This window comes from Engystomops pustulosus, chromosome 5, assembly GCF_040894005.1.
Source record: "Engystomops pustulosus chromosome 5, aEngPut4.maternal, whole genome shotgun sequence".
Classification (NCBI taxonomy): domain Eukaryota; kingdom Metazoa; phylum Chordata; class Amphibia; order Anura; family Leptodactylidae; genus Engystomops; species Engystomops pustulosus.
The window spans coordinates 204944119-204969672 of record NC_092415.1 but is presented as its reverse complement, the minus strand read 5'-3'; the positions used below and the strand labels follow the sequence as shown (position 1 = coordinate 204969672).

Here is a 25554-nt window from a genome sequence, read left to right as displayed (position 1 = left end):
CCTACCAGGACACAGCTGCCTCCCAGCCTGCCCTCTACTTCCAGGCTGGTGAACTATCTCCTGAGGCTCCCTCCAACTCACATCTCGGCACCCTACCTACCTGTTAAAGGCACGTTTGCTGCGGTTCCTGCGGTTCAAATAAAGAACTGTAAGTTGTTTTCTTCAACTTCTGTCTCCGTCTGGTCCCTGCTAATACGGCTGCCTTCATCACCGGCACCCTGTCCATCACCCAGAGACTCACACTCGGGACATTAAGGGGTTGCCCCAGGGAGATCCGCTATAGCAGCCTCTCCCTCATCATTTCTTGCCAACACCACCCTGCTGGAGACCTGCCAGGCTGTAGGACAGCCCTCCGGTTCCCCCGTACCAAGCACCGTGACAATAGCGTGCTTAGGCCGCAACCGCCAGCCACTCCGGTACCACGGGCCCCGGCTGTCTCCAGGCCTCCCCTTTAAGGCTAGGCCCCGGTGGGGGATGTTGCACTACCATTCGGGATTGCTATTGCCCCAAGAATCTTTACGAAAATAGTGTCAGAAATGGCAGCCCACATACGAGAAACACAGGGGTTGTTCATTCCATATCTGGACGATTTCCTACTAGTAGGGTCATCAAGTCAGGAAGTACAAACTCAACTATCCAGGGTTCTTCAGATATTAAAGAAATTAGGGTGGCTGATGAACAAAGAAAAATCATCTATGGTTCCCACAACAAGAAAGCTCTTTTTAGGGACATGGTTAGATTCACAGAGACAGAGGACTTTTCTTCCAGTAGAAAAGGTAGAGAAGATAAGACTGCTAGTGCTAGAGGTAAAGCAAAATCCCCTGATTTCCTTAAGAAAGGGTATGTCTCTTCTAGGTCTCTTTTCAGCCGCCATCCCTGCTGTTCCTTGGGCTCAGTTCCACTCAAGGAGTCTACAGAATTTTCTTCTACAGAAGTGGGACAGGGATCAGACCTCCTTAGAAGTAAAAATTCTCCTCCCCCAAAGAATCTTAAACTCCCTAGATTGGTGGTTAAACGTAACAAATCTAGAGGTTGGTCTTCCCTGGAACCCCAGTCAGGACAGGTTAATCACTACGGATGCCAGTCCGTGGGGGTGGGGGGCCCACATGGAGAATCAGTAATTTCAAGGCATTTGGGAGGTGACAGAAAGGGACCTGTCATCAAACAAAAAAGAACTATTAGCTGTCTTAAAAGCCCTGACGCAAGCACTTCCTCTGTTACAGGGACATGGGGTGGCCGTGATGTCAGACAACACTACTACCATTGCCTATATCAACAGACAGGGCGGCACAAGAAGTTCAGGCCTCATGCTCATAGCCACTCAGATCCTAACCCTGGCAGAGACCTTTTTTACATCTCTAAAAGGAATTCACATAAGAGGTGTAGAAAATGTTTCGGCAGATTTTTTAAGTCGAGAGACCCTATATCAAGGGGAATGGGAGCTGAATCAGTCAGTATTCCAAAAGATAGTCAGGCTCTGGGGGATGCCTCTGATAGATCTTTTCGCCACAAGGAAAAATCGCAAGGTAGAAAGATTTTTTTCCCTCAACAGAGCAGACCTTCCCTTAGCTGTGGACGCCTTTTCTCAAAAGTGGGACAGTCCTCTTCTTTATGCCTTCCCCCCCATGATCCTCCTGCCCAGGATTATCAGAAAGATAAGACAGGACAGGGCAAAAGTAATTTTGATAGCTCCCTTTTGGCCTCGTCGGGCATGGTTCTCAAGTCTAAGGGAGCTGTCAGTAGCCGATCCCTGGGTGCTTCCGGAATCCAGGAAATTATTGTCGCAGGGCCCGATCCTCCATCCAGAGATAAAAGCTCTGCATCTGACGGCATGGCTATTGAGAGGATGATCCTCCAAAAGCAAGGTTTGTCTCGTGAGGTGATTTCCACTCTACAGAAGAGTAGGAAACCAGTTACATATAGGATCTATCATAGGATCTGGAAGGCTTACTTTTCCTTCTCTGGTCAGGACCCAGAGCGGTTGGCTCAGCCTAATGTTAGTAAGATTCTTGAGTTCCTGCAGAAAGGATTAGAGAAGGGTCTCAAGCCGGCTACTCTTAAGGTTCAGGTGTCAGCTCTAGGAGCCTTATTTGATCAGGAGTTAGCCAAACATCCCTGGATTTCAAGATTTATTAGGGCAGCAGGTAGAATTCGGCCCACAATTAGGAGTAAGTTGCCTCCCTGGGATTTGTCTATGGTCCTCAAGGCTTTGTCAGGCCCTCCCTTTGAGCCATTAGATAATATTTCTATTAAGCTTCTCACTTTTAAGACGGTTTTTCTTACAGCCATTACCTCAGCCAGAGGGGTAGGCGAAATGGCAGCTCTGTCCTATAAACAGCCATATTGTAGAGTCTTGGATGACAGGGTTATCCTTAGACCAGACCCAGGGTTCCTGCCTAAGGTAGTTTCTGATTTCCATAGATCTCAAGACATCATCCTTCCATCATTCTGTAGTAATCCTAAGACAGAGAAAGAGAGGGCTTTTCATTGTCTTGATGTTAGACGGAGTATTGTACAGTATTTGGATTCCACTTCTAGTTGGAGGAAATCAGATAGCTTGTTCATTTTCTTTTCAGGAAAGAATAAGGGGAATAAAGCATCTTCCACAGCCATCGCTAGATGGATTAAAGGGACTATTCAGATGGCCTATGAGATTGCGGAAATTCCTGTTCCGGTCGGCATCCGTGCCCATTCAACTAGATCATTAGCTACATCATGGGCCGAGTGTAGGGATGCTACGCTGGAACAGATCTGCCAGGCGGCCACTTGGTCTACCCCGCACACTTTCCTAAAACACTATAGGGTGGATGTGATGGGTTCTTCCTCTCTTTCATTTGGGAGGAAAGTCTTATCCTCTGTTATCCCCCCCTAATTGTTTGTATATTCTCTCTGGTGGTGCCGTCGTGATGAAGGGGAAAACAATGAATTACTCTTACCGGTAATGTTGTTTCCTCAAGTCACGACTGCACCTGGTATTCCCACCCGGGTGTTACTTTTTTATGTGGTTTGATTCACGGGTGTCGCAAAAAAAAAAAAAGAGACATGAAGAAGATATATATATATATGCCGGATGAATATGTGTATATGTTTTGTCTACTAACTAAACGGCTCTTCCAAGAAATTCTCTGTAACCTAACTGAGGTGGAGTAGGAGGAGCCTCTTTTTATGCTCAGGTTTCCTGTCCTTGGAGGGCGGATCCCTATCTCTCTGGTGGTGCCGTCGTGACTTGAGGAAACAACATTACCGGTAAGAGTAATTCATTGTTTTTTCAACATCTCTGCTCGCTGTAAATTAGTGAATGAGCATCCAAAATAGTTGTGTGACCAGGATTGTGTGGTGACCATTGCATCTAATGCACCGTGATCCCAAAATGCAACACGGGGAAAAGTTTTCATTAAACTAAATTGGAAAGTATATTTATTATATAGATGATGGGTTGTATGAATATTATGGCCCCTACAAGTCTGGAGTCACTGCCTACATCTGGTACTAGAAGCAGCTTTTTGGGGGATGGAGGATGTACCCCTTCTGCTGCTCTAAATCTGCGATTTCAGGACCTTCAAAGGTCCTGAAATGGCTCCTGTGTACATGTGTAGTGAGAGCAGGGACAGGATTTCATGGGTGAAGATCCTTCTTATATATATATAAGATATATATGTATAAAATTTGGTGGGTGGTTTGGGTGTCCATCGGCCCCCTAGAATATTTGGGCCCCGGCTGCCGCCCAAACTGCTTATATTAGAATCCACTGCTGCTCACTACTTAATCACTGAGATGCCATTACTTAAAGTGATGGGTAATCGAGCATTGGGAGCTCAGAGATCTGCCTATAGGTGATACATTCTGACTTTAAGGGGCTACAAGTTCTGTTGTTTCTTCATCTAATTATTATTATTGGGAAGATACAAAGTAACAATTCCAGAATGTCCCCCTATGACCTGGTGATGCGCTGCCATCTAGCGGTAGAAGATGAGAATGACAGAACCTTTCTGTGATCGGGTGGGAGAGACCTCAGCAGAAGGAGCCTTACAAGAGAAACGCAACCGAACGATCGTCCTAGGACGGTGACTCCTACATTATGGAATGGAGAGATTCACGGCACCCCAATTATTAAGAATGCTGTATCAGATGCTGTAGGGGAGTTAAGATAACAAAATACAGGTTTGGTGATTGCGCCGCCCCAAAGACTAGAGAATGAGCATGTACTCGAATAAAGTCCAGATTTATTGGTATTGTGTGGATCATGGCACCTGGCCCCCAATCAGCGCCTCAGTGACATCATTGGGCGCTGGTCAGTTGCCATGATAGATGAGGTCCTGTAAGAGGCCCAAAAAATACTGGTCTTGAAAGGGTTAAAATAACTTGCTGACCTTATCCTGGATTGGTAGATGATTTAGTGATTTATAATGGCGCAAATATTTTATGCTCTTTTCTATCAGGTCAGAAGTTATTGTCCAGACACCAGGTTATCACGGAAGGGATTTCCTGCTTTAATAATTAAAGAAAGAATATTAAATCTTCTATCCATTGTAACATCTTATATCCGGGAATGTGTGAGGAGTATAATCTGCGCGTATCCGATTAGTGAACATTCCTCCAACATAGGAAAACATCCGAATGTCATGTAGAGTTCAAGGGAAACGCAAGGGATCAGTAAGGAGCAACACGTTCCTTGCATTGTTTACATCACTTCAAACACGTATGTACAAGCCACTCCCCTTTCCAATTGGATTGCGTTTAGAAATGCATCCGCAACGTGTGACTACAGCGCAGAACATTATCTTTACACTTCACACAAACTTGATACTTTGAACTTTTCTATCACATAAAATACATGGAAGATCGTGGCCAAGTGTGAAGACTTTTCACCAACTGTATCTATAGATAAATCCCTGTAGACTTTGGCCAACAGAAACATCAGAACTGCTGTATTTACATAGTGACGCAATTATGATGATATAATCTGCAGTCAGAAATATGTTAAAAGGACACAGACAGGTCAGAGCGCCCAAACTGACCCCTGACCACTGCTGACTATGATAGGAAGCTGCTATTATACTGCCTTCCTATGTACAGGAATATAACTACTATAATACTGCCCCTATAGACAGTAATATACCTACTATAATACTGCCCCCTATGTACAAGAATATAACTACTGTAATACTGGCCCCTATGTACAGGAATATAACTACTATAATACTGCCCCCTATGTACAAGAATATAACTACTATAATACTGCGCCCTATGTACAGGAATATAACTACTATAATACTGCCCCCTATGTACAGGAATATAACTACTATAATACTGCGCCCTATGTACAAGAATATAACTACTATAATACTGCCCCCTATGTACAAGAATATAACTACTATAATACTGCCCCCTATGTACAAGAATATAACTACTATAATACTGCCCCCTATGTACAAGAATATAACTACTATAATACTGCCCCCTATGTACAAGAATATAACTACTATAATACTGCCCCCTATGTACAGGAATATAACTACTATAATTCTGCCCCCTATGTACAAGAATATAACTACTATAATACTGCCCCCTATGTACAAGAATATAACTACTATAATACTGCCCCCTATATACAGGAATATAACTACTATAATACTGCCTCCTATGTACAAGAATATAACTACTATAATACTGCCCCCTATGTACAGGAATATAACTACTATAATACTGCCCTCTATGTACAGGAATATAACTACTATAATACTGCTCCCTATGTACAAGAATATAACTACTATAATACTGCCCCCTATGTACAAGAAGATAACTACTATAATACTGCTCCCTATGTACAAGAATATAACTACTATAATACTGCCCCCTATGTACAGGAATATAACTACTATAATACTGCCTCCTATGTACAGGAATATAACTACTATAATACTGTCCCCTCTTACAAGAATATAACTACTATAATACTGCCCCCTATGTACAAGAATATAACTACTATAATACTGCCCCCTATGTACAAGAAGATAACTACTATAATAATGCTCCCTATGTACAGGAATATAACTACTATAATACTGCCTCCTATGTACAGGGATATAACTACTATAATACTGCCCCCTATGTACAAGAATATAACTACTATAATACTGCCCCCTATGTACAAGAAGATAACTACTATAATACTGCTCCCTATGTACAAGAATATAACTACTATAATACTGCCCCCTATGTACAGGAATATAACTACTATAATACTGCCTCCTATGTACAGGAATATAACTACTATAATACTGTCCCCTCTTACAAGAATATAACTACTATAATACTGCCCCTATGTACAGGAATATAACTACTATAATACTGCCCCCTATGTACAGGAATATAACTACTATAATACTGCCCCCTATGTACAGGAATATAACTACTATAATACTGCCCCCTATGTACAGGAATATAACTACTATAATACTGCCCCCTATGTACAAGAATATAACTACTATAATAATGCCCCCTATGTACAAGAATATAACTACTATAATACTGCCCCCTATGTACAAGAATATAACTACTATAATACTGCCCCCTATGTACAAGAATATAACTACTATAATACTGCCCCCTATGTACAAGAATATAACTACTATAATACTGCCCCCTATGTACAAGAATATAACTACTATAATACTGCCCCCTATGTACAGGAATATAACTACTATAATTCTGCCCCCTATGTACAAGAATATAACTACTATAATACTGCCCCCTATGTACAAGAATATAACTACTATAATACTGCCCCCTATATACAGGAATATAACTACTATAATACTGCCTCCTATGTACAAGAATATAACTACTATAATACTGCCCCCTATGTACAGGAATATAACTACTATAATACTGCCCTCTATGTACAGGAATATAACTACTATAATACTGCTCCCTATGTACAAGAATATAACTACTATAATACTGCCCCCTATGTACAAGAAGATAACTACTATAATACTGCTCCCTATGTACAAGAATATAACTACTATAATACTGCCCCCTATGTACAGGAATATAACTACTATAATACTGCCTCCTATGTACAGGAATATAACTACTATAATACTGTCCCCTCTTACAAGAATATAACTACTATAATACTGCCCCCTATGTACAAGAATATAACTACTATAATACTGCCCCCTATGTACAAGAAGATAACTACTATAATAATGCTCCCTATGTACAGGAATATAACTACTATAATACTGCCTCCTATGTACAGGGATATAACTACTATAATACTGCCCCCTATGTACAAGAATATAACTACTATAATACTGCCCCCTATGTACAAGAAGATAACTACTATAATACTGCTCCCTATGTACAAGAATATAACTACTATAATACTGCCCCCTATGTACAGGAATATAACTACTATAATACTGCCTCCTATGTACAGGAATATAACTACTATAATACTGTCCCCTCTTACAAGAATATAACTACTATAATACTGCCCCTATGTACAGGAATATAACTACTATAATACTGCCCCCTATGTACAGGAATATAACTACTATAATACTGCCCCCTATGTACAGGAATATAACTACTATAATACTGCCCCCTATGTACAGGAATATAACTACTATAATACTGCCCCCTATGTACAAGAATATAACTACTATAATAATGCCTCCTATGTACAGGAATATAACTACTATAATACTGCCCCCTATGTACAAGAATATAACTACTATAATACTGCCCCCTATGTACAAGAATATAACTACTATAATACTGCCTCCTATGTACAAGAATATAACTATATAATACTGCCCCCTATGTACAGGAATATAACTACTATAATACCGCCCCCTATGTACAAGAATATAACTACTATAATACTGCCCCCTATGTACAGGAATATAACTACTATAATACTGCCTCCTATGTACAGGAATATAACTACTATAATACTGCCCCCTATGTACAGGAATATAACTACTATAATACTGCCCCCTATGTACAAGAATATAACTACTATAATACTGCCCCTATGTACAGGAATATAACTACTATAATACTGCCCCCTATGTACAGGAATATAACTACAATAATACTGTCCCCCTATGTACAAGAATATAACTACTATAATACTGCCCCTATGTACAGGAATATAACTACTATAATACTGCCCCCTATGTACAGGAATATAACTACTAAAATACTGCCCCCTATGTACAGGAATATAACTACAATAATACTGCCCCCTATGTATAAGAATATAACTACTATAATACTGCCCCCTATGTACAAGAATATAACTACAATAATACTGCCCCCTATGTACAAGAATATAACTACTATAATACTGTCCCCCTATGTACAAGAATATAACTACTATAATACTGCCCCCTATGTACAGGAATATAACTACTATAATACTGCCCCCTATGTACAGGAATATAACTACTATAATACTGCCCCCTATGTACAAGAATATAACTACTATAATACTGTCCCCCTATGTACAAGAATATAACTACTATAATACTGCCCCCTATGTACAAGAATATAACTACTATAATACTGCCCCCTATGTACAAGAATATAACTACTATAATACTGTCCCCCTATGTACAAGAATATAACTACTATAATACTGCCCCCTATGTACAAGAATATAACTACTATAATACTGCCCCCTATGTACAAGAATATAACTACTATAATACTGCCCCCTATGTACAAGAATATAACTACTATAATACTGCCCCCTATGTACAAGAATATAACTACTATAATACTGCCCCCTATGTACAAGAATATAACTACTATAATACTGCCCCCTATGTACAAGAATATAACTACTATAATACTGCCCCTATGTACAGGAATATAACTACTATAATACTGCTCCCTATGTACAAGAATATAACTACTATAATACTGCCCCCTATGTACAAGAATATAACTACTATAATACTGCCCCCTATGTACAGGAATATAACTACTATAATACTGCCACCTATGTACAAGAATATAACTACTATAATACTGCCCCCTATGTACAGGTATATAAGCCCCCCCCCTGTATACCCCTGTGTTGCAGTGTGATGTATATATCAGATGTGATGATCTCTGTGCAGACAATGGGCTCATACATTGGTATCCTGGCGCCTCCTCTCCCCCCTCTGGATACTGTTTCGCTGTAACTGACCCGTCCGTCCACCTGAGCCGCACACACAGGTTTCTTTTAGCCGGCTCCTAATTCCATGACATTTGATCCCTGAGTCCGGGATGATTGGACTCATGGGAACCGGCAAGAACAAAAAAAAAAATAGCTCTTTTTACAATTTATTTGCTAGTTGCTATAGTTACCTGGAGGCGCAGGTCACCTGTCCAATGTTCACCTATAATAACGTTACCTGGGTGGGGTGAGACAGTGAGTAGCAGCGGAGCCGGAGGTAAGTGCGCACTCATCTGCTCTGATTCAAACTATCAGTTTTTTCCTTTCAAAAAGTTTTTCTTTGTAGAATTCTTAGATTTCTCTTCCTTCCTGTTATACAAGGTCCACGCTGATTACTGCTGGGAGTTGTAGTCCTGGACTCTGATAGGGAAGTAGTGCTGCATCGGGGGAATCACAAGCTCTTAAAGGGATAGATCAGTGTTGTCCCTGTGCGGCACCTATGGCTCCTATATCATTTATGTTGCTTTCATTATCGCTGTGAGTGGAAGAATCTGATACATTGTAACAAAGTAGCAGATACAAGAGGAGCTGAGCGGCTCCTTACACAAACATTCCAGAACATGTTCCCAACTTTTGGTTACTAAGCTACTTTTGCTCTCAGTTTAGGATTTGTAATATCCAGTCCAGGAAATGCTACAAGACTGATACATTGTAGCAAACTAGAGACAGCAAACAACTACACGTGTTACAGCTGGATCCAGCCTGGACTCCAGACTGATACATTGTAGCAAATGAAGGAAAGTTCTACATAGACAATGCTCTGTGAGCTAAACAGTCTGGACTCCCGACTGATACACTGTAGCAAATTATATAACTTGAGACATTAAACCTATTTATATAAGGAGCCCAGATCTCCGCTGAGGATCTGCTACAGTTGTATCACGTCTACAGAATGATCCATAACCTACACAGCCTGGACTCCAGACTGATACATTGTAGCAAATGAAGAAAAGTCCAGCCTAGGTAATGCTCTGTGAGCTGAACAGCCTGGACTCCAGACTGATACATTGTAGCAAATGAAGAAAAGTCCAGCCTAGGTAATGCTCTGTGAGCTGAACAGCCTGGACTCCAGACTGATACATTGTAGCAAATGAAGAAAAGTCCAGCCTAGGTAATGCTCTGTGAGCTGAACAGCCTGGACTCTAGACTGATACATTGTAGCAAATGAAGAAAAGTCCAGCCTAGGTAATGCTCTGTGAGCTGAACAGCCTGGACTCTAGACTGATACACTGTAGCAAATGAAGGAAAGTCCTGCCTAGGCAATACTCTGTTTCCTACACAGCCTGGACCGAAGACTGATACATTGTAGCAAACCAGCGTCACTAGGAGACTTTACACCCAATCACATAACTAGTCCGGCTCTTTCACTTGGCCGGGACTCATTGTAGCAAATGGACCCCACCTGGAGATCCGCAGTATCCAATCCAGACGCTGCGCCAAATTTATTACAGCAAACGTCTTATACAGGTATTTATAAAGTGTTTGCGGCTGCGCTATACATGATGCATAAAGGGGCGTCCGGTGCACAGTCAGATGTGCGCCACATTTATGCAGAGTGCGACAGAAGTGTGTGCAGGGTCCTGTGTACTATGTGCAGGGTCCTGTGTACTATGCGCAGGGTCCTGTGTACTATGCGCAGGGTCCTGTGTACTATGCGCAGGGTCCTGTGTACTATGTGCAGGGTCCTGTGTACTATGTGCAGGGTCCTGTGTATAGTGCAGTGTGTACTATGTGCGGTGTGTACTATATGCCGTGTCCTGTGTACTATGTGCAATGTGTACTATGTGCAGTGTGTACTATGTGCAGTGTGTACTATGTGCAGGGTCCTGTGTACTATGTGCAGGGTCCTGTGTACTATGTGCAGGGTCCTGTGTACTATGTGCAGGGTCCTGTGTATAGTGCAGTGTGCACTATGTGCGGTGTGTACTATATGCAGTGTCCTGTGTACTATGTGCAATGTGTACTATGTGCAGTGTCCTGTGTACTATGTGCAGTGTGTACTATGTGCAGTGTCCTGTGTACTATGTGCAGTGTCCTGTGTACTATGTGCAGTGTGTACTATGTACAGTGTCCTGTGTACAATGAGCAGTGTGTACTATGTGCAGTGTGTACTATGTACAGTGTGTACTACATGCAGTGTCCGGTGTACTATGTGCAGTGTGTACTATGTGCAGTGTGTACTATGTGCAGTGCCCTCTGTGCTATGTGCAGTGTGTGTACTATGTGCAGGGTGTGTACTATGTGCAGTGTCCTGTGTACTATGTGCAGTGTGTACTATGTACAGTGTCCTGTGTACAATGAGCAGTGTGTACTATGTGCAGTGTGTACTATGTACAGTGTGTACTACATGCAGTGTCCGGTGTACTATGTGCAGTGTGTACTATGTGCAGTGTGTACTATGTGCAGTGCCCTCTGTGCTATGTGCAGTGTGTGTACTATGTGCAGGGTGTGTACTATGTGCAGTGTCCTGTGTACTATGTGCAGTGTGTGCTATGTGCAGGGTCCTGTGTACTATGTGCGGTGTGTACTATATGCAGTGTCCTGTGTACTATGTGCAGGGTCCTGTGTATAGTGCAGTCTGCACTATGTGCGGTGTGTACTATATGCAGTGTCCTGTGTACTATGTGCAATGTGTACTATGTGCAATGTGTACTATGTGCAATGTGTACTATGTGCAGTGTGTACTATGTGCAGGGTGTGTACTATGTGCAGAGTGTGTACTATGGGCAGTGTCCTGTGTACTATGGGCAGTGTCCTGTGTACTATGGGCAGTGTCCTGTGTACTATGGGCAGTGTGTACTATGTGCAGTGCAGTGTGTACTATGTGCAGGGTGTGTACTATGTGCAGTGTCCTGTGTAGTGTGCAGGGGGCGCCAGATTCAGGATTTCTGGCACACGTTCTTCATGAATCTGGCGCCCCCTGCACTGGACGCCTCCTTATGTGCAGAATTTTGTGTCACGTCTATGTAGTGCAGCCGCGACACTTTAGGCCGGTGACACGCGCGGCGTTATTACGTTCTTGTAACACACATCAGTTTTGCACATCGGCTTTTTAAATGGGATTTTTTAATTAATTGTCTTTACTTTGCCTTTTCTCCCTTGCGTTTTTTGCGTCTGCTTTTTTTGAGGTGCGTTTTTTAAAGCGGTGGCATTTCTGGTCTGTGGGGCTAACACTTTAATAAATATCGGCCGATGTGCTCATAAAGGAGCTGTTACTGCTTAGCCTGACTGTGCACCAAAAGGAGCTGTTACTGCTTAGTCTGACTGTGCACCCAAAAAAAAAAATGGTGCATTCTGCCGGAGTGCAGGGGGCGCCAGACTGATGCAGTACATGTAACACATTTCTTGAATCTGGCGCCCCCTGCAGCCTCCACAGACAAACTACACATAGTAGAGTTTGCACTATTTTGATAAATGTGCCCCAAAAGTTTAGTCTGGACAATGCTCTACGAGCAGCTACAAGCAGTCTGGACTTCACTGTTACATTTATCCAAAGTAAAGTCATTGACAGTGTCCCCGCACACGGCCAGTCCAGTTCTGAGCTGAGGATTTGTTGCACTTGTAGACAATGCTCTGTGAGCTCCACAAGCTGGACGGATACAATGTAGCAAAGTATCTACACTCAGAAACAGAAAATCATGGTTTCACGTGGCTGACACACTGCAGCGAACTCGCCCCACTGGGAGACACGAATACTGTGCATACAGCCAGTCCTGATCTATGTTGAGGATTAGTTACAATGCTCTGTGAGATACAAGGCCTGGGCTTCAGAATTAAACATTGTAGCAAACTAGGTAAAGCTCAGTCTAGACAATGCTCTGTGAGCTAACAGACACATACAGTAATCATATGTATATGGCTAGTCCTGCTGTGAGCTGAGGATTTCTTACAGTTCTAGTTATTCCAGACAATGCTCTGTAAGCTAAAAAGCCTGGACTTTACAATGTGTTGCAGTTTATTTGTACATGGCTTGTCCTTCTCTCAGGTGAGGATTTATTACAGTTGTATCCAGTCTAGACAATGCTCTGTGTGCTAAGACCAGCAGTTTTACTATCTTGCACCGTACTTTACGCCCACATATAAATTCTGAAAGGGTCCTTCATCTTTAGGATAATGGACAATATGATAAAACAAAACTTTCTCAATTATTTTTCAATAATTCTCCATTTTCAATATCCCTGCTTGCTGTCAGTGAATTAGAAGGTTCCGGATTACTTACTGGAGCCACAATGCTCAGACTCCAGACTGATACATTGTAGCAAACTAGTAGAGATTTATGTGTGACCGCAGATGTGCTGAGCTCACAGAGCATTGTCTAGGCTGTGAGTGACATCCTGAGACACATCGTGAGAGCAGGACTAGCTGTGTGCAGGGTCACTGCCTCTGAGAGCTCTCATTCCAGGACAGCAAGCAGAGATCCTGAAAATGGTGAAGAACGAATCCACTTTGTCAGTAATAATGATCTAATGATGAGAGACAATAACAGGCGATGGTCTCATTGTAGGAGGTCACAATGTATCTGCCAGCGCTGGCCGTGTCACTCGTCCTCATCACCTTCTCCTCCAACCGGGCCATGGCCGTGAAGAAGGACGCGCGCCCCCCGCAGACGCTCTCCAGAGGTCCGGTGTCTCCAGAACCTTCAGTCAGGAATTTAAAGGGTTCTGATCATGAATGATTGGGCTCAATGTGTTTGTCCTCTTCTAGGCTGGGGAGATGACATCACCTGGGTCCAGACCTATGAGGAAGGACTGTACAATGCCAAGAAGAGGTAGGTAGGGGGCGCCACTGAGAGATAAGTGTGTACTGTGTGCATTATATAGAAGTATTATGGATACAGAAAGTTTTATTGAAGCCAATTGGTGAGATCCATTGCACATTAATGTGCCCTCTACCCCCCCCCCCAGTAATGTGCACTCTACCCCCCCCCCAGTAATGTGCACTCTACCCCCCCCCAGTAATGTGCACTCTACCCCCCCCCCAGTAATGTGCACTCTACCCCCCCCAGTAATGTGCACTCTACCCCCCCCAGTAATGTGCACTCTACCCCCCCCCAGTAATGTGCACTCTACCCCCCCCCAGTAATGTGCACTCTACCCCCCCCCCCAGTAATGTGCACTCTACCCCCCCCAGTAATGTGCACTCTACCCCCCCCCCAGTAATGTGCACTCTACCCCCCCCCCAGTAATGTGCACTCTACCCCCCCCCCAGTAATGTGCACTCTACCCCCCCCCAGTAATGTGCACTCTACCCCCCCCCCAGTAATGTGCACTCTACCCCCCCCCAGTAATGTGCACTCTACCCCCCCCCCAGTAATGTGCCCTCTACCCCCCCCCCAGTAATGTGCCCTCTACCCCCCCCCAGTAATGTGCACTCTACCCCCCCCCAGTAATGTGCACTCTACCCCCCCCCAGTAATGTGCACTCTACCCCCCCCCCAGTAATGTGCACTCTACCCCCCCCCCAGTAATGTGCACTCTACCCCCCCCCCAGTAATGTGCACTCTACCCCCCCCCAGTAATGTGCACTCTACCCCCCCCCCAGTAATGTGCACTCTACCCCCCCCCAGTAATGTGCACTCTACCCCCCCCCAGTAATGTGCACTCTACCCCCCCCCCAGTAATGTGCACTCTACCCCCCCCCCCAGTAATGTGCACTCTACCCCCCCCAGTAATGTGCACTCTACCCCCCCCCCCAGTAATGTGCACTCTACCCCCCCCCAGTAATGTGCACTCTACCCCCCCCCAGTAATGTGCACTCTACCCCCCCCCCAGTAATGTGCACTCTACCCCCCCCCCAGTAATGTGCACTCTACCCCCCCAGTAATGTGCACTCTACCCCCCCCAGTAATGTGCCCTCTACCCCCCCCCCTTTATGTGCCCTCTACTCCCCCCCCCGTTATGTGCCCTCTACTCCCCCCCCCCCCCCGAGTAATGTGCCCTCTACTCCCCCCCCCCGAGTAATGTGCCCTCTACCCCCCCGAGTAATGTGCCCTCTACCCCCCCGAGTAATGTGCCCTCTGCTCCCCCCCGAGTAATGTGCCCTCTACTCCCCCCCGAGTAATGTGCCCTCTACTCCCCCCCGAGTAATGTGCCCTCTACTCCCCCCCGAGTAATGTGCCCTCTACTCCCCCCGAGTAATGTGCCCTCTGCTCCCCCCCGAGTAATGTGCCCTCTACTCCCCCCCCCCCCCGAGTAATGTGCCCTCTACTCCCCCCCCCCGAGTAATGTGCCCTCTACTCCCCCCCCGAGTAATGTGCCCTCTACTCCCCCCCCCCTGAGTAATGTGCCCTCTACTCCCCCCCCCCGAGTAATGTGCCCTCTACTCCCCCCCCCCCGAGTAATGTGCCCTCTACTCCCCCCCCCCCGAGTAATGTGCCCTCTACTCCCCCCCCCGAGTAATGTGCCCTCTACTCCCCCCCCCCGAGTAATGTGCCCTCTACTCCCCCCCCCCCCCGAGTAATGTGCCCTCTACTCCCCCCCCCCCCGAGTAATGTGCCCTCTACTCCCCCCCCCCCGAGTAATGTGCCCTCTACTCCCCCCCCCCCGAGTAATGTGCCCTCTACTCCCCCCCCGAGTAATGTGCCCTCTACTCCCCCCCCCCGAGTAATGTGCCCTCTATCCCCCCCAGTAATGTGCCCTCTACCCCCCCGAGTAATGTGCCCTCTACCCCCCCGAGTAATGTGCCCTCTACTCCCCCCCAGTAATGTGCCCTCTACTCCCCCCCGAGTAATGTGCCCTCTACCCCCCCGAGTAATGTGCCCTCTACCCCCCCGAGTAATGTGCCCTCTACTCCCCCCTGTAATGTGCCCTCTACTCCCCCCCCCGAGTAATGTGCCCTCTACTCCCCCCCCCGAGTAATGTGCCCTCTACTCCCCCCCCCCGAGTAATGTGCCCTCTACTCCCCCCCCCCCGAGTAATGTGCCCTCTACTCCCCCCCCCCCGAGTAATGTGCCCTCTACTCCCCCCCCCCCCCGAGTAATGTGCCCTCTACTCCCCCCCCCCCCGAGTAATGTGCCCTCTACTCCCCCCCCCCCGAGTAATGTGCCCTCTACTCCCCCCCCCCCGAGTAATGTGCCCTCTACTCCCCCCCCCCGAGTAATGTGCCCTCTACTCCCCCCCCGAGTAATGTGCCCTCTACTCCCCCCCCCCCCCGAGTAATGTGCCCTCTACTCCCCCCCCGAGTAATGTGCCCTCTACTCCCCCCCCGAGTAATGTGCCCTCTACTCCCCCCCCGAGTAATGTGCCCTCTACTCCCCCCCCCCGAGTAATGTGCCCTCTACTCCCCCCCCCCGAGTAATGTGCCCTCTACTCCCCCCCCCCCGAGTAATGTGCCCTCTACTCCCCCCCCCCCGAGTAATGTGCCCTCTACTCCCCCCCCCCCGAGTAATGTGCCCTCTACTCCCCCCCCCCCCGAGTAATGTGCCCTCTACTCCCCCCCCCCCGAGTAATGTGCCCTCTACTCCCCCCCCCCCGAGTAATGTGCCCTCTACTCCCCCCCCCCCCCGAGTAATGTGCCCTCTACTCCCCCCCCGAGTAATGTGCCCTCTACTCCCCCCCCCCCCCGAGTAATGTGCCCTCTACTCCCCCCCCCCCCCGAGTAATGTGCCCTCTACTCCCCCCCCCCCGAGTAATGTGCCCTCTACTCCCCCCCCCCCGAGTAATGTGCCCTCTACTCCCCCCCCCCGAGTAATGTGCCCTCTACTCCCCCCCCGAGTAATGTGCCCTCTACTCCCCCCCCCCCCCGAGTAATGTGCCCTCTACTCCCCCCCCCGAGTAATGTGCCCTCTACTCCCCCCCCGAGTAATGTGCCCTCTACTCCCCCCCCGAGTAATGTGCCCTCTACTCCCCCCCCCCGAGTAATGTGCCCTCTACTCCCCCCCCCCGAGTAATGTGCCCTCTACTCCCCCCCCCCCGAGTAATGTGCCCTCTACTCCCCCCCCCCCGAGTAATGTGCCCTCTACTCCCCCCCCCCCGAGTAATGTGCCCTCTACTCCCCCCCCCCCGAGTAATGTGCCCTCTACTCCCCCCCCCCCGAGTAATGTGCCCTCTACTCCCCCCCCCCCCGAGTAATGTGCCCTCTACTCCCCCCCCCTGAGTAATGTGCCCTCTACTCCCCCCCCCCCCCCCGAGTAATGTGCCCTCTGCTCTCCCCCCCCCCAAGTAATGTATGCAGTGTGTATATTGCAGGGGTGGGTGAGAGCACTTTTCTAGGGTCAGAAATTACAGAATTGCCCATTACTAGGGGGCAATGGGTGGGAGGGCCCAATACTGGGAAGGCAGAGTGCACTTGGCGAAGCTACAATACTGGAATATAAATCTGTATATCACAGTCCTGCTGCTACTAACAGTTTACATAAAGTTCTGATTACACATCTCTCCAGGGACAATACATAATTGTGGCTGCAGTCTGCGGGGGTCCTACTACTGACGCCTCAGTTCCTGGTGGTTGGTGCGCCTCAGATAGATGAGGGAGGTGGCGCTGGTTGTGATGTCTCCTTAGTGTTTGGACTTTGATCAGTGTAACTTTCCTGGAGGAGATTGTGGCTGCAGCGTCAGGGTGCACTGATGATTGTATCCACCAGGGGGCGACATTCTGATACTTTTCAATGGAAAATTACCTAGGACTTCCATAAATACCTCCTGTGATTGCTCCCCCATTGCTGGCGCCTCCTGGTGGCTGTACATGAGAGGTGCAGATAACATCATCTCTATAATCTGTAATGAATCCTGTAATGAAATCTGGACGGATCATAAATGGGACGTCATCGGATTCCTTAGAAGAATTCTTTCTAAAGATCAAGGTGTGGTGCGGAGGTGGCGGAGACTAAAATCTGCCAGTATTAACCCCTTTATTACACTGGACCACCAGGGATGGTACCCTTCACTACCCTGGACCACCATTGTTTCTACCATTAACCTCTGCACTACCAGAGTCCAGCAGGAATGTTATACTTCACTGCCCTAGAAATCTACAGCTTGTCCCCTTTATCACTACACTAACCCTAGACCACCAGGGTCATTATCAATGAATCAGTCACCAGGGTTTGTTCCAATGACCTCTACTGTGGCCACCAGCCAAACTCTTCATTGCCTTAAACATCTCATGAAATCCTAAACTGCTGCACACCACCAGGGAAGTCATCAAACTTTTGCTGCCCCAGACCACCAGGGCTTATAAAATTAAACCCCACAGTACCCTAGACCACCAGGGATAATATGAATAAACCCCACAGTGCCCTAGACCACCATTGCCTATAAAATGAAACCCTGCAGTGCCCTAGACCACCAGGGCTTATAAAATGAAACCCCACAGTGCCCTAGACCACCAGGGCTTATAACATTAAACCCCACAGTGCCCTAGACCACCAGGGCTTATAAAATTAAACCCCTACAGTGGTTTAGACCACCAGTGTTTGTACCATTAAGTCCTTGACTACCTTATATACTAAAAATACCTTTAACTGCCTTAGACCACCAGGGATATTATCAATAACTGATGGGATATACTAGAACACCATCATAATAAATTTATCAATCCCCTAGGCCACCAGGGGTTGTAATATTAGCCATCACACCCTCCTAGACCACCGCTCTAGACCACCATAGTTGGAAGCTTTACCATTACACTCCCCTAGACCACCAGGGAAGATATTAATACACCTGTAGAAAGAAAGCAGGGAAATAAAGTTAATAAAACATAACTTTTCCGATGCTGCAGATGTCTCCAGGGTTTGTATTGTAGAGTTGGGAATGTCCCATGTGATGGGATGTCACGTAATATTTGTGATGGATGGAAAAGATTTCCACCTGATTATAGCTGAGAGCAGGAAATATTGTGCCTATAGGAATATAATACAATGACAGTACCATGAATGACCAGGAGGGGGTGACAAAGTCGCAAAGTCCAGTGTAATGTGATATACGGATCCTGTGTATATGCTGCGCTTCTATCCCATATACCTGGAAATAGGAAACATTGGAATATTAAGTTAATATTATTAATTTTATTTATTTTCTGGTATTTCTCCTTTCACATCCAAAGCAGCTCCAAATCTTTTCCCTTGGAAACAGAATAAATTTATTTCAGGGATCAATGAAACTGGGAATCTCTATTTTTTGTATTTTGCTTATTTTCTATCACCTCATTGTCTGTATGTGACGTGTGTCACAAACCTGGATGCAGCTCTGGGTGTGAATGGAGTGTTTATAATTTCTATAACTGTGTAATAAACCTGCCCTGCTCTATTCCAGTAACAAACCGCTAATGGTGATTCATCATCTGGAAGATTGTCAGTATTGTCAAGGTAAATCATCTGTGATATCATTTTACTTCTCCTGCACTGACAATGTATTATACTCCAGAGCTGCACTCACTATTCTGCTGCTGGTGCAGTCACTGTGTACATACATGACATTACTTATCCTGTACTGATCCTGAGTTACATCCTGTATTATACTCCAGAGCTGCACTCACTATTCTGCTGCTGGTGCAGTCACTGTGTACATACATGACATTACTTATCCTGTACTGATCCTGAGTTACATCCTGTATTATACTCCAGAGCTGCACTCACTATTCTGCTGCTGGTGCAGTCACTGTGTACATACATGACATTACTTATCCTGTACTGATCCTGAGTTACATCCTGTATTATACTCCAGAGCTGCGCTCACTATTCTGCTGCTGGTGCAGTCACTGTGTACATACATGACATTACTTATCCTGTACTGATCCTGAGTTACATCCTGTATTATACTTCAGAGCTGCACTCACTATTCTGCTGCTGGTGCAGTCACTGTGTACATACATGACATTACTTATCCTGTACTGATCCTGAGTTACATCCTGTATTATACTCCAGAGCTGCACTCACTATTCTGCTGCTGCTGCAGTCACTGTGTACATACATGACATTACTTATCCTGTACTGATCCCGAGTTACATCCTGTATTATACTCCAGAGCTGCACTCACTATTCTGCTGCTGGTGCAGTCACTGTGTACATACATGACATTACTTATCCTGTACTGATCCTGAGTTACATCCTGTATTATACTCCAGAGCTGCACTCACTATTCTGCTGCTGGTGCAGTCACTGTGTACATACATGACATTACTTATCCTGTACTGATCCTGAGTTATATCCTGTATTATACTCCAGAGCTGCACTCACTATTCTGCTGCTGGTGCAGTCACTGTGTACATACATGACATTACTTATCCTGTACTGATCCTGAGTTACATCCTGTATTATACTCCAGAGCTGCACTCACTATTCTGCTGCTGGTGCAGTCACTGTGTACATACATGACATTACTTATCCTGTACTGATCCTGAGTTACATCCTGTATTATACTCCAGAGCTGCGCTCACTATTCTGCTGCTGGTGCAGTCACTGTGTACATACATGACATTACTTATCCTGTACTGATCCTGAGTTACATCCTGTATTATACTCCAGAGCTGCGCTCACTATTCTGCTGCTGGTGCAGTCACTGTGTACATACATGACATTACTTATCCTGTACTGATCCTGAGTTACATCCTGTATTATACCCCAGAGCTGCACTCACTATTCTGCTGCTGGTGCAGTCACTGTGTACATACATGACATTACTTATCCTGTACTGATCCTGAGTTACATCCTGTATTATACCCCAGAGCTGCACTCACTATTCTGCTGCTGGTGCAGTCACTGTGTACATACATGACATTACTTATCCTGTACTGATCCTGAGTTACATCCTGTATTATACCCCAGAGCTGCACTCACTATTCTGCTGGTGCAGTCACTGTGTACATACATGACATTACTTATCCTGTACTGATCCTGAGTTACATCCTGTAGATCTTTTATTTTATATAAAAGTAAAAAACATAACAATACAAACAAAACATAATATACACTATATACAATCTCTTACCTGCTGGTCCAGCCACATTCACACCTAGTAAAAACAATAACTTACAATACACCGAAATGAATGAACACCAAATACTACAACCCCCACCCAACCGATTATCACAACCTAAACCAAACCAATAAACAATAAGACAAGCCACACCCACAAATAAACATAAATGACTATAAATATACATAAACCCACCCCACACCCTCTAATAACAAACCACCCCACACAGATCACATCCCACACCCGTTTTTTTTTTTTTTTTTAAATATATAATAACAAATACACACAACACTACACTAAACTAAATCCCTCGCCCGCACCTTCCCCCAGACACTGGTCTAACGTCCAAAGTTTGCGTTAAGTAGTCCAGACCAGTGCCCAGGGTCATAGAGTCCAAGGTCAGCTCGTAAATCCCACCACCATCACCCCCCTCCCAACCTAACACTATGTCCCAAACCCCACTATATACAATATATACAATATATACAGTATTTACAACATAACATAAAGAAAACAGAATACAAATAAAATCTCAACAACATCAATCCAAACCACATAAAGCCCAGGTTCGGCGCCTGCAAGCCCCACATCACTATAACCTCAGAACACAAAACAAAAATCTACAGTGTCAGCTTCAGCCCAACACCAGGAGAGGAGATGACAGACTAAGGGACACTAAAGGAGAACCCCCTCCAAAGGAGAGAGGCCCTCCCCGTGCCCAGCCTCTCATACTCCAGAGAGCGCACCTTCACCAGGTCACCCAGAATGTTCCTAACCACCTCATCCACCGGGAGGATTTTACGCTGCGTCGAAACTAAACACCGTGCGTTCCACATGTGGTACCTGACCACTAGACTAACTAGGAATAACGTGCAGCGGTCCCGGCCACCCAGGCCTCTGAATGCTCCATAGGCCCACTCCGCATAGGAGAGACCGGCCAACCCGGGCCAATGGATGGAAGCGCCCACCCGGTTGTACACCTCTGTGTTAAAGGGGCACTGAAGCAGGAAGTGGTCCATGCTCTCCAGCAGGCCACCGCACTCCTCCCGGGGACAACCCCTTTCCTCAGAGCTCCTACACTTCAGATTGTCCCTCACACACAGCTTTCCATGGAAGCAGCGCCAAGTCACGTCCCAAAACTTCAAGGGGATCCTGATGGAATTCAATAAACTCAAACCCACCCCAAGATCCCGACTTGGGCAATCCCTGAGGGCCAGAGGCTTCTGGAAACGGGCAAACAGAACCCTCTTGTCAAGGACTTTCCTCGACATGGTCCTGATCTCCCACATTCCCAGACCCCACCGGCGAATCACCTTCAGAACCGGGGTAGCGTAAGCCGGAAGATGCCCATGCGGTGTGCGGAGATCCTTCACTTGTCCTCCTGTCTCCCATTCCTGGAAGAAAGGCCGAAACCATCCCCTACAGGAGTATACCCACGGAGGAGCCCTCTCTTTCCAGAGGTTTGCTACATTGATTTTAAGAAAGGTATTCACTAGGAACACCACAGGGTTGACCATACACAACCCTCCTTGTCTCCTCGTGCGGTAAGTAACCTCCCTCTTGATTAGGTTCAGCCTATTCCCCCATAACAGCTGGAAGAACAGACTGTAGACCCGAGTCCAGAGGGGTTCCGGCAACATGCACACACTGCCCAGATATATCAGCAATGGGAGCAGGTAAGTTTTAATCAGGTTAACCCTTTCTCTGAGGGTCAAAGACCAACCCTTCCACTGGTCCACCCTCTGAGCGGCGATCTTAAGCCTGCCGTCCCAGTTTTGCATGGGGTAATCCCCCTGGCCAAATTCGATGCCGAGAACTTTGGCAGAGTCTTGGGGCCCTGGAAGAGTGTCCGGGAGATCAAAGCCTGGATCCCCCTCTCCCAGCCAGAGACTCTCACACTTATCCCGGTTGATCTTGGACCCAGAAGCCTCTGAGTAGCGGTCAACTTCTGACATCACCCATTGCGCCTCCCCTCCCGAGGACACGAAAACGGTGACATCATCAGCATACGCTACCACCCTCAGAGTGGCTTCCGGTGCTGCCCGATCCATCCCGACTCCCACCAACGGCCCACGATCAACCCTCCTAAGGAATGGGTCAATCGCGAACACGTACAGTAGTGGGCTCAGAGGACAACCCTGGCGAACACCAGACCCGACCTCAAAAGAGCGGCCAATCCAACCGTTCACAAGCGGGAAACTCTCTGCCCCTGCGTACAAAACTTTCAGCCAATTGACAAACTCCCCCGGCAGGCCATACCTCAGAAGGACAGACCAGAGGTACTCGTGGTTAACCCGATCAAACGCTTTTGCCTGATCCAAGGACAGCAAGTACCCCTTCCAGTTACCAGCCCCGCCCTGCTCCACTGCCTCCCGGACACAAAGCACAGCACTAAATGTACTGCGGCCTGGAACAGAGCAGTGCTGGGTCCCCGAAAGGAGCCGGGGCGCAAACTGCACCAGCCGATTAAACAGCACCTTTGCCAAAACCTTTCTGTCCGTATTGAGAAGCGCTATGGGACGCCAGTTCTCAACACGAGATCGGTCCTTACCCTTTGACAGGATGATCAGGGCTGACCTCCTCATTGACTTCGGCAGAGCGCCCGAGGAAAGACACTCATTATACACCTCAGTCAAGAGGGGAACCAAGGCGTCCTTAAAGGTCTTATAAAACTTAGATGTTAAGCCATCCGGACCCGGCGATTTCTTGAGGGCGAGCCCTTCAATCGCCCGGCTGACTTCCTCTTCCCTGATCACTTCGGTCAAAACATCAAGAGAGGGGTCTACTCCTGGCTCAGGGACAGTTTCAGCCAGGAAAGCCGACATCACATCCCGATCTAGATCCTTCCTGCCCAAGAGGTGCGAGTAGAAGGATCTGACGACCTCCAGAATCCCTGATCTGGACCTTTTCAGGGATCCCGTACTGTCAACCAGTCCCGTGACAACTTTACCATTCACTGACATCTTGCAGTTTCTGTAAGGGTCGGGCGAGCGGTATTTCCCGTAATCCCTCTCAAAAACCAAAGATGCGTGTCTATCGTACTGACACCTCTTCAGCAAGGATTTCACTCTGGAGATGTCCTCACGACTACCTCCAGTCGAGACGAGATGCTCGAGTTTCCTCCTCAGGCCCTGATACAGGCGGTACCTGTCCAGGCTCCTGAGGCTCGAGAGCTGGCGGAAGAATCTCGCCACCCTTTTCTTGAGCATCTCCCACCACTCTGACTTACTGCTACAAAGGCCCAGCAATGGTACCTGGCTCTGAAGAAAGTCCTCAAAGGATTGTCTGATCTCCGCTTCTTCCAGGAGAGACAAATTGAGCTTCCAGTAGCCTCTTCCCATCCGGGGGGTCTCTGTAACATTCAGAGAAAACAAAATTAGACAGTGGTCTGAGAACTCCACCTCAACAACGGACACTGCTGAAGAAATGGCTTCCTCCTTTAAATAAAACCTGTCTATTCTAGACCTGCAGCTACCCCTATAATAGGTGAACCCCGCGTGGCCTGGGGTGTGCCGGATGTGGACATCCACCAGGCGAGCCTCACTAGCTATGCTATTAAGAGCGACGCTATCATAAGTCAGCTTGTCTCTGGAACCTCCCCTATCCTGGGACCTCGTGACAGCATTGAAGTCCCCTCCAAAGACCACCTGCCGACTTGTAAAAAGGTAGGGCTTGATCCTCATAAAGAGACACTTCCTGTCCCACTTGGACTGGGGACCATAGATGTTAATTAGACGAAGTTCTTGTCCCTTCATGAGGACATCCAGGATCAGGCACCTCCCCATTTCTAACTCAATAACTCGTCGGCATTCTACCGGTGCGGTAAAAAGTACCGCCACTCCGCTATACGGCTCGGCCGCAAGAGACCAATAGGAAGGCCCGTGTCTCCATTCCCTCTTAGCTTTAAACACGGCCGCCAAATCCGGCAGCCTGGTCTCCTGCAAAAATAAAATGTCGGCTTCAACACGGCCGAGAAAATCAAAGGCCGCAAATCTAGCCGCATCAGACTTAATGCTGGCGACATTAATGGACGCCAGCGTCAACGGAGTGGGTGCCGCCATCATGAGTGATTGAGTTAGACGGCTTTCTTTTTACCCATCTTACCACCACCCTCGGGAAATGAACACCCCCTTTTTAGACATATTGTGGTGTCCATCTCCCTCACCTCTGATGCTTCAGGGGCAGATCCAGGACCTGCCCCCTCATCCTCGTCTCCAGACTCTGGGCCAGTCTCCCCTCCTGAGGACCCTGACTCCCCAGGGGGAGACTCGGCACCTCCTGCAGGCTCCGCCACCTCTGGCCCTTCACCCTCAGCCCCTCCATCGGCAGGAGAGGCTCCATCCAGGGCCAGGAATCGATTTGAAAGTTCGACCAGCGGGGGGTCGGTTGCACCTTCCTTGGG

The 25554-nt window shown here is 46.9% G+C and overlaps 1 protein-coding gene across 2 annotated transcripts in view; it reads left to right on the top strand.

The window, feature by feature from the left end:
• The first annotated feature begins 9333 nt into the window (after positions 1-9333).
• The window catches only part of LOC140134300 (anterior gradient protein 3-like), a 28086-nt gene continuing 11865 nt past the window's right edge, over positions 9334-25554 (top strand). Inside the window, exons 1-4 of one of the 2 annotated variants that reach the window (XM_072154888.1) lie at positions 9334-9458; positions 13746-13860; positions 13946-14009; positions 19491-19543. In XM_072154888.1, coding sequence (XP_072010989.1) covers positions 13755-13860; positions 13946-14009; positions 19491-19543 — 223 coding nt within the window. In that variant the 5' untranslated portion in view covers positions 9334-9458; positions 13746-13754. Of the gene's footprint in view, positions 9459-10562; positions 10709-13745; positions 13861-13945; positions 14010-19490; positions 19544-25554 lie in introns of those variants that run through there. The other variant, XM_072154889.1, reaches the window with a different exon arrangement.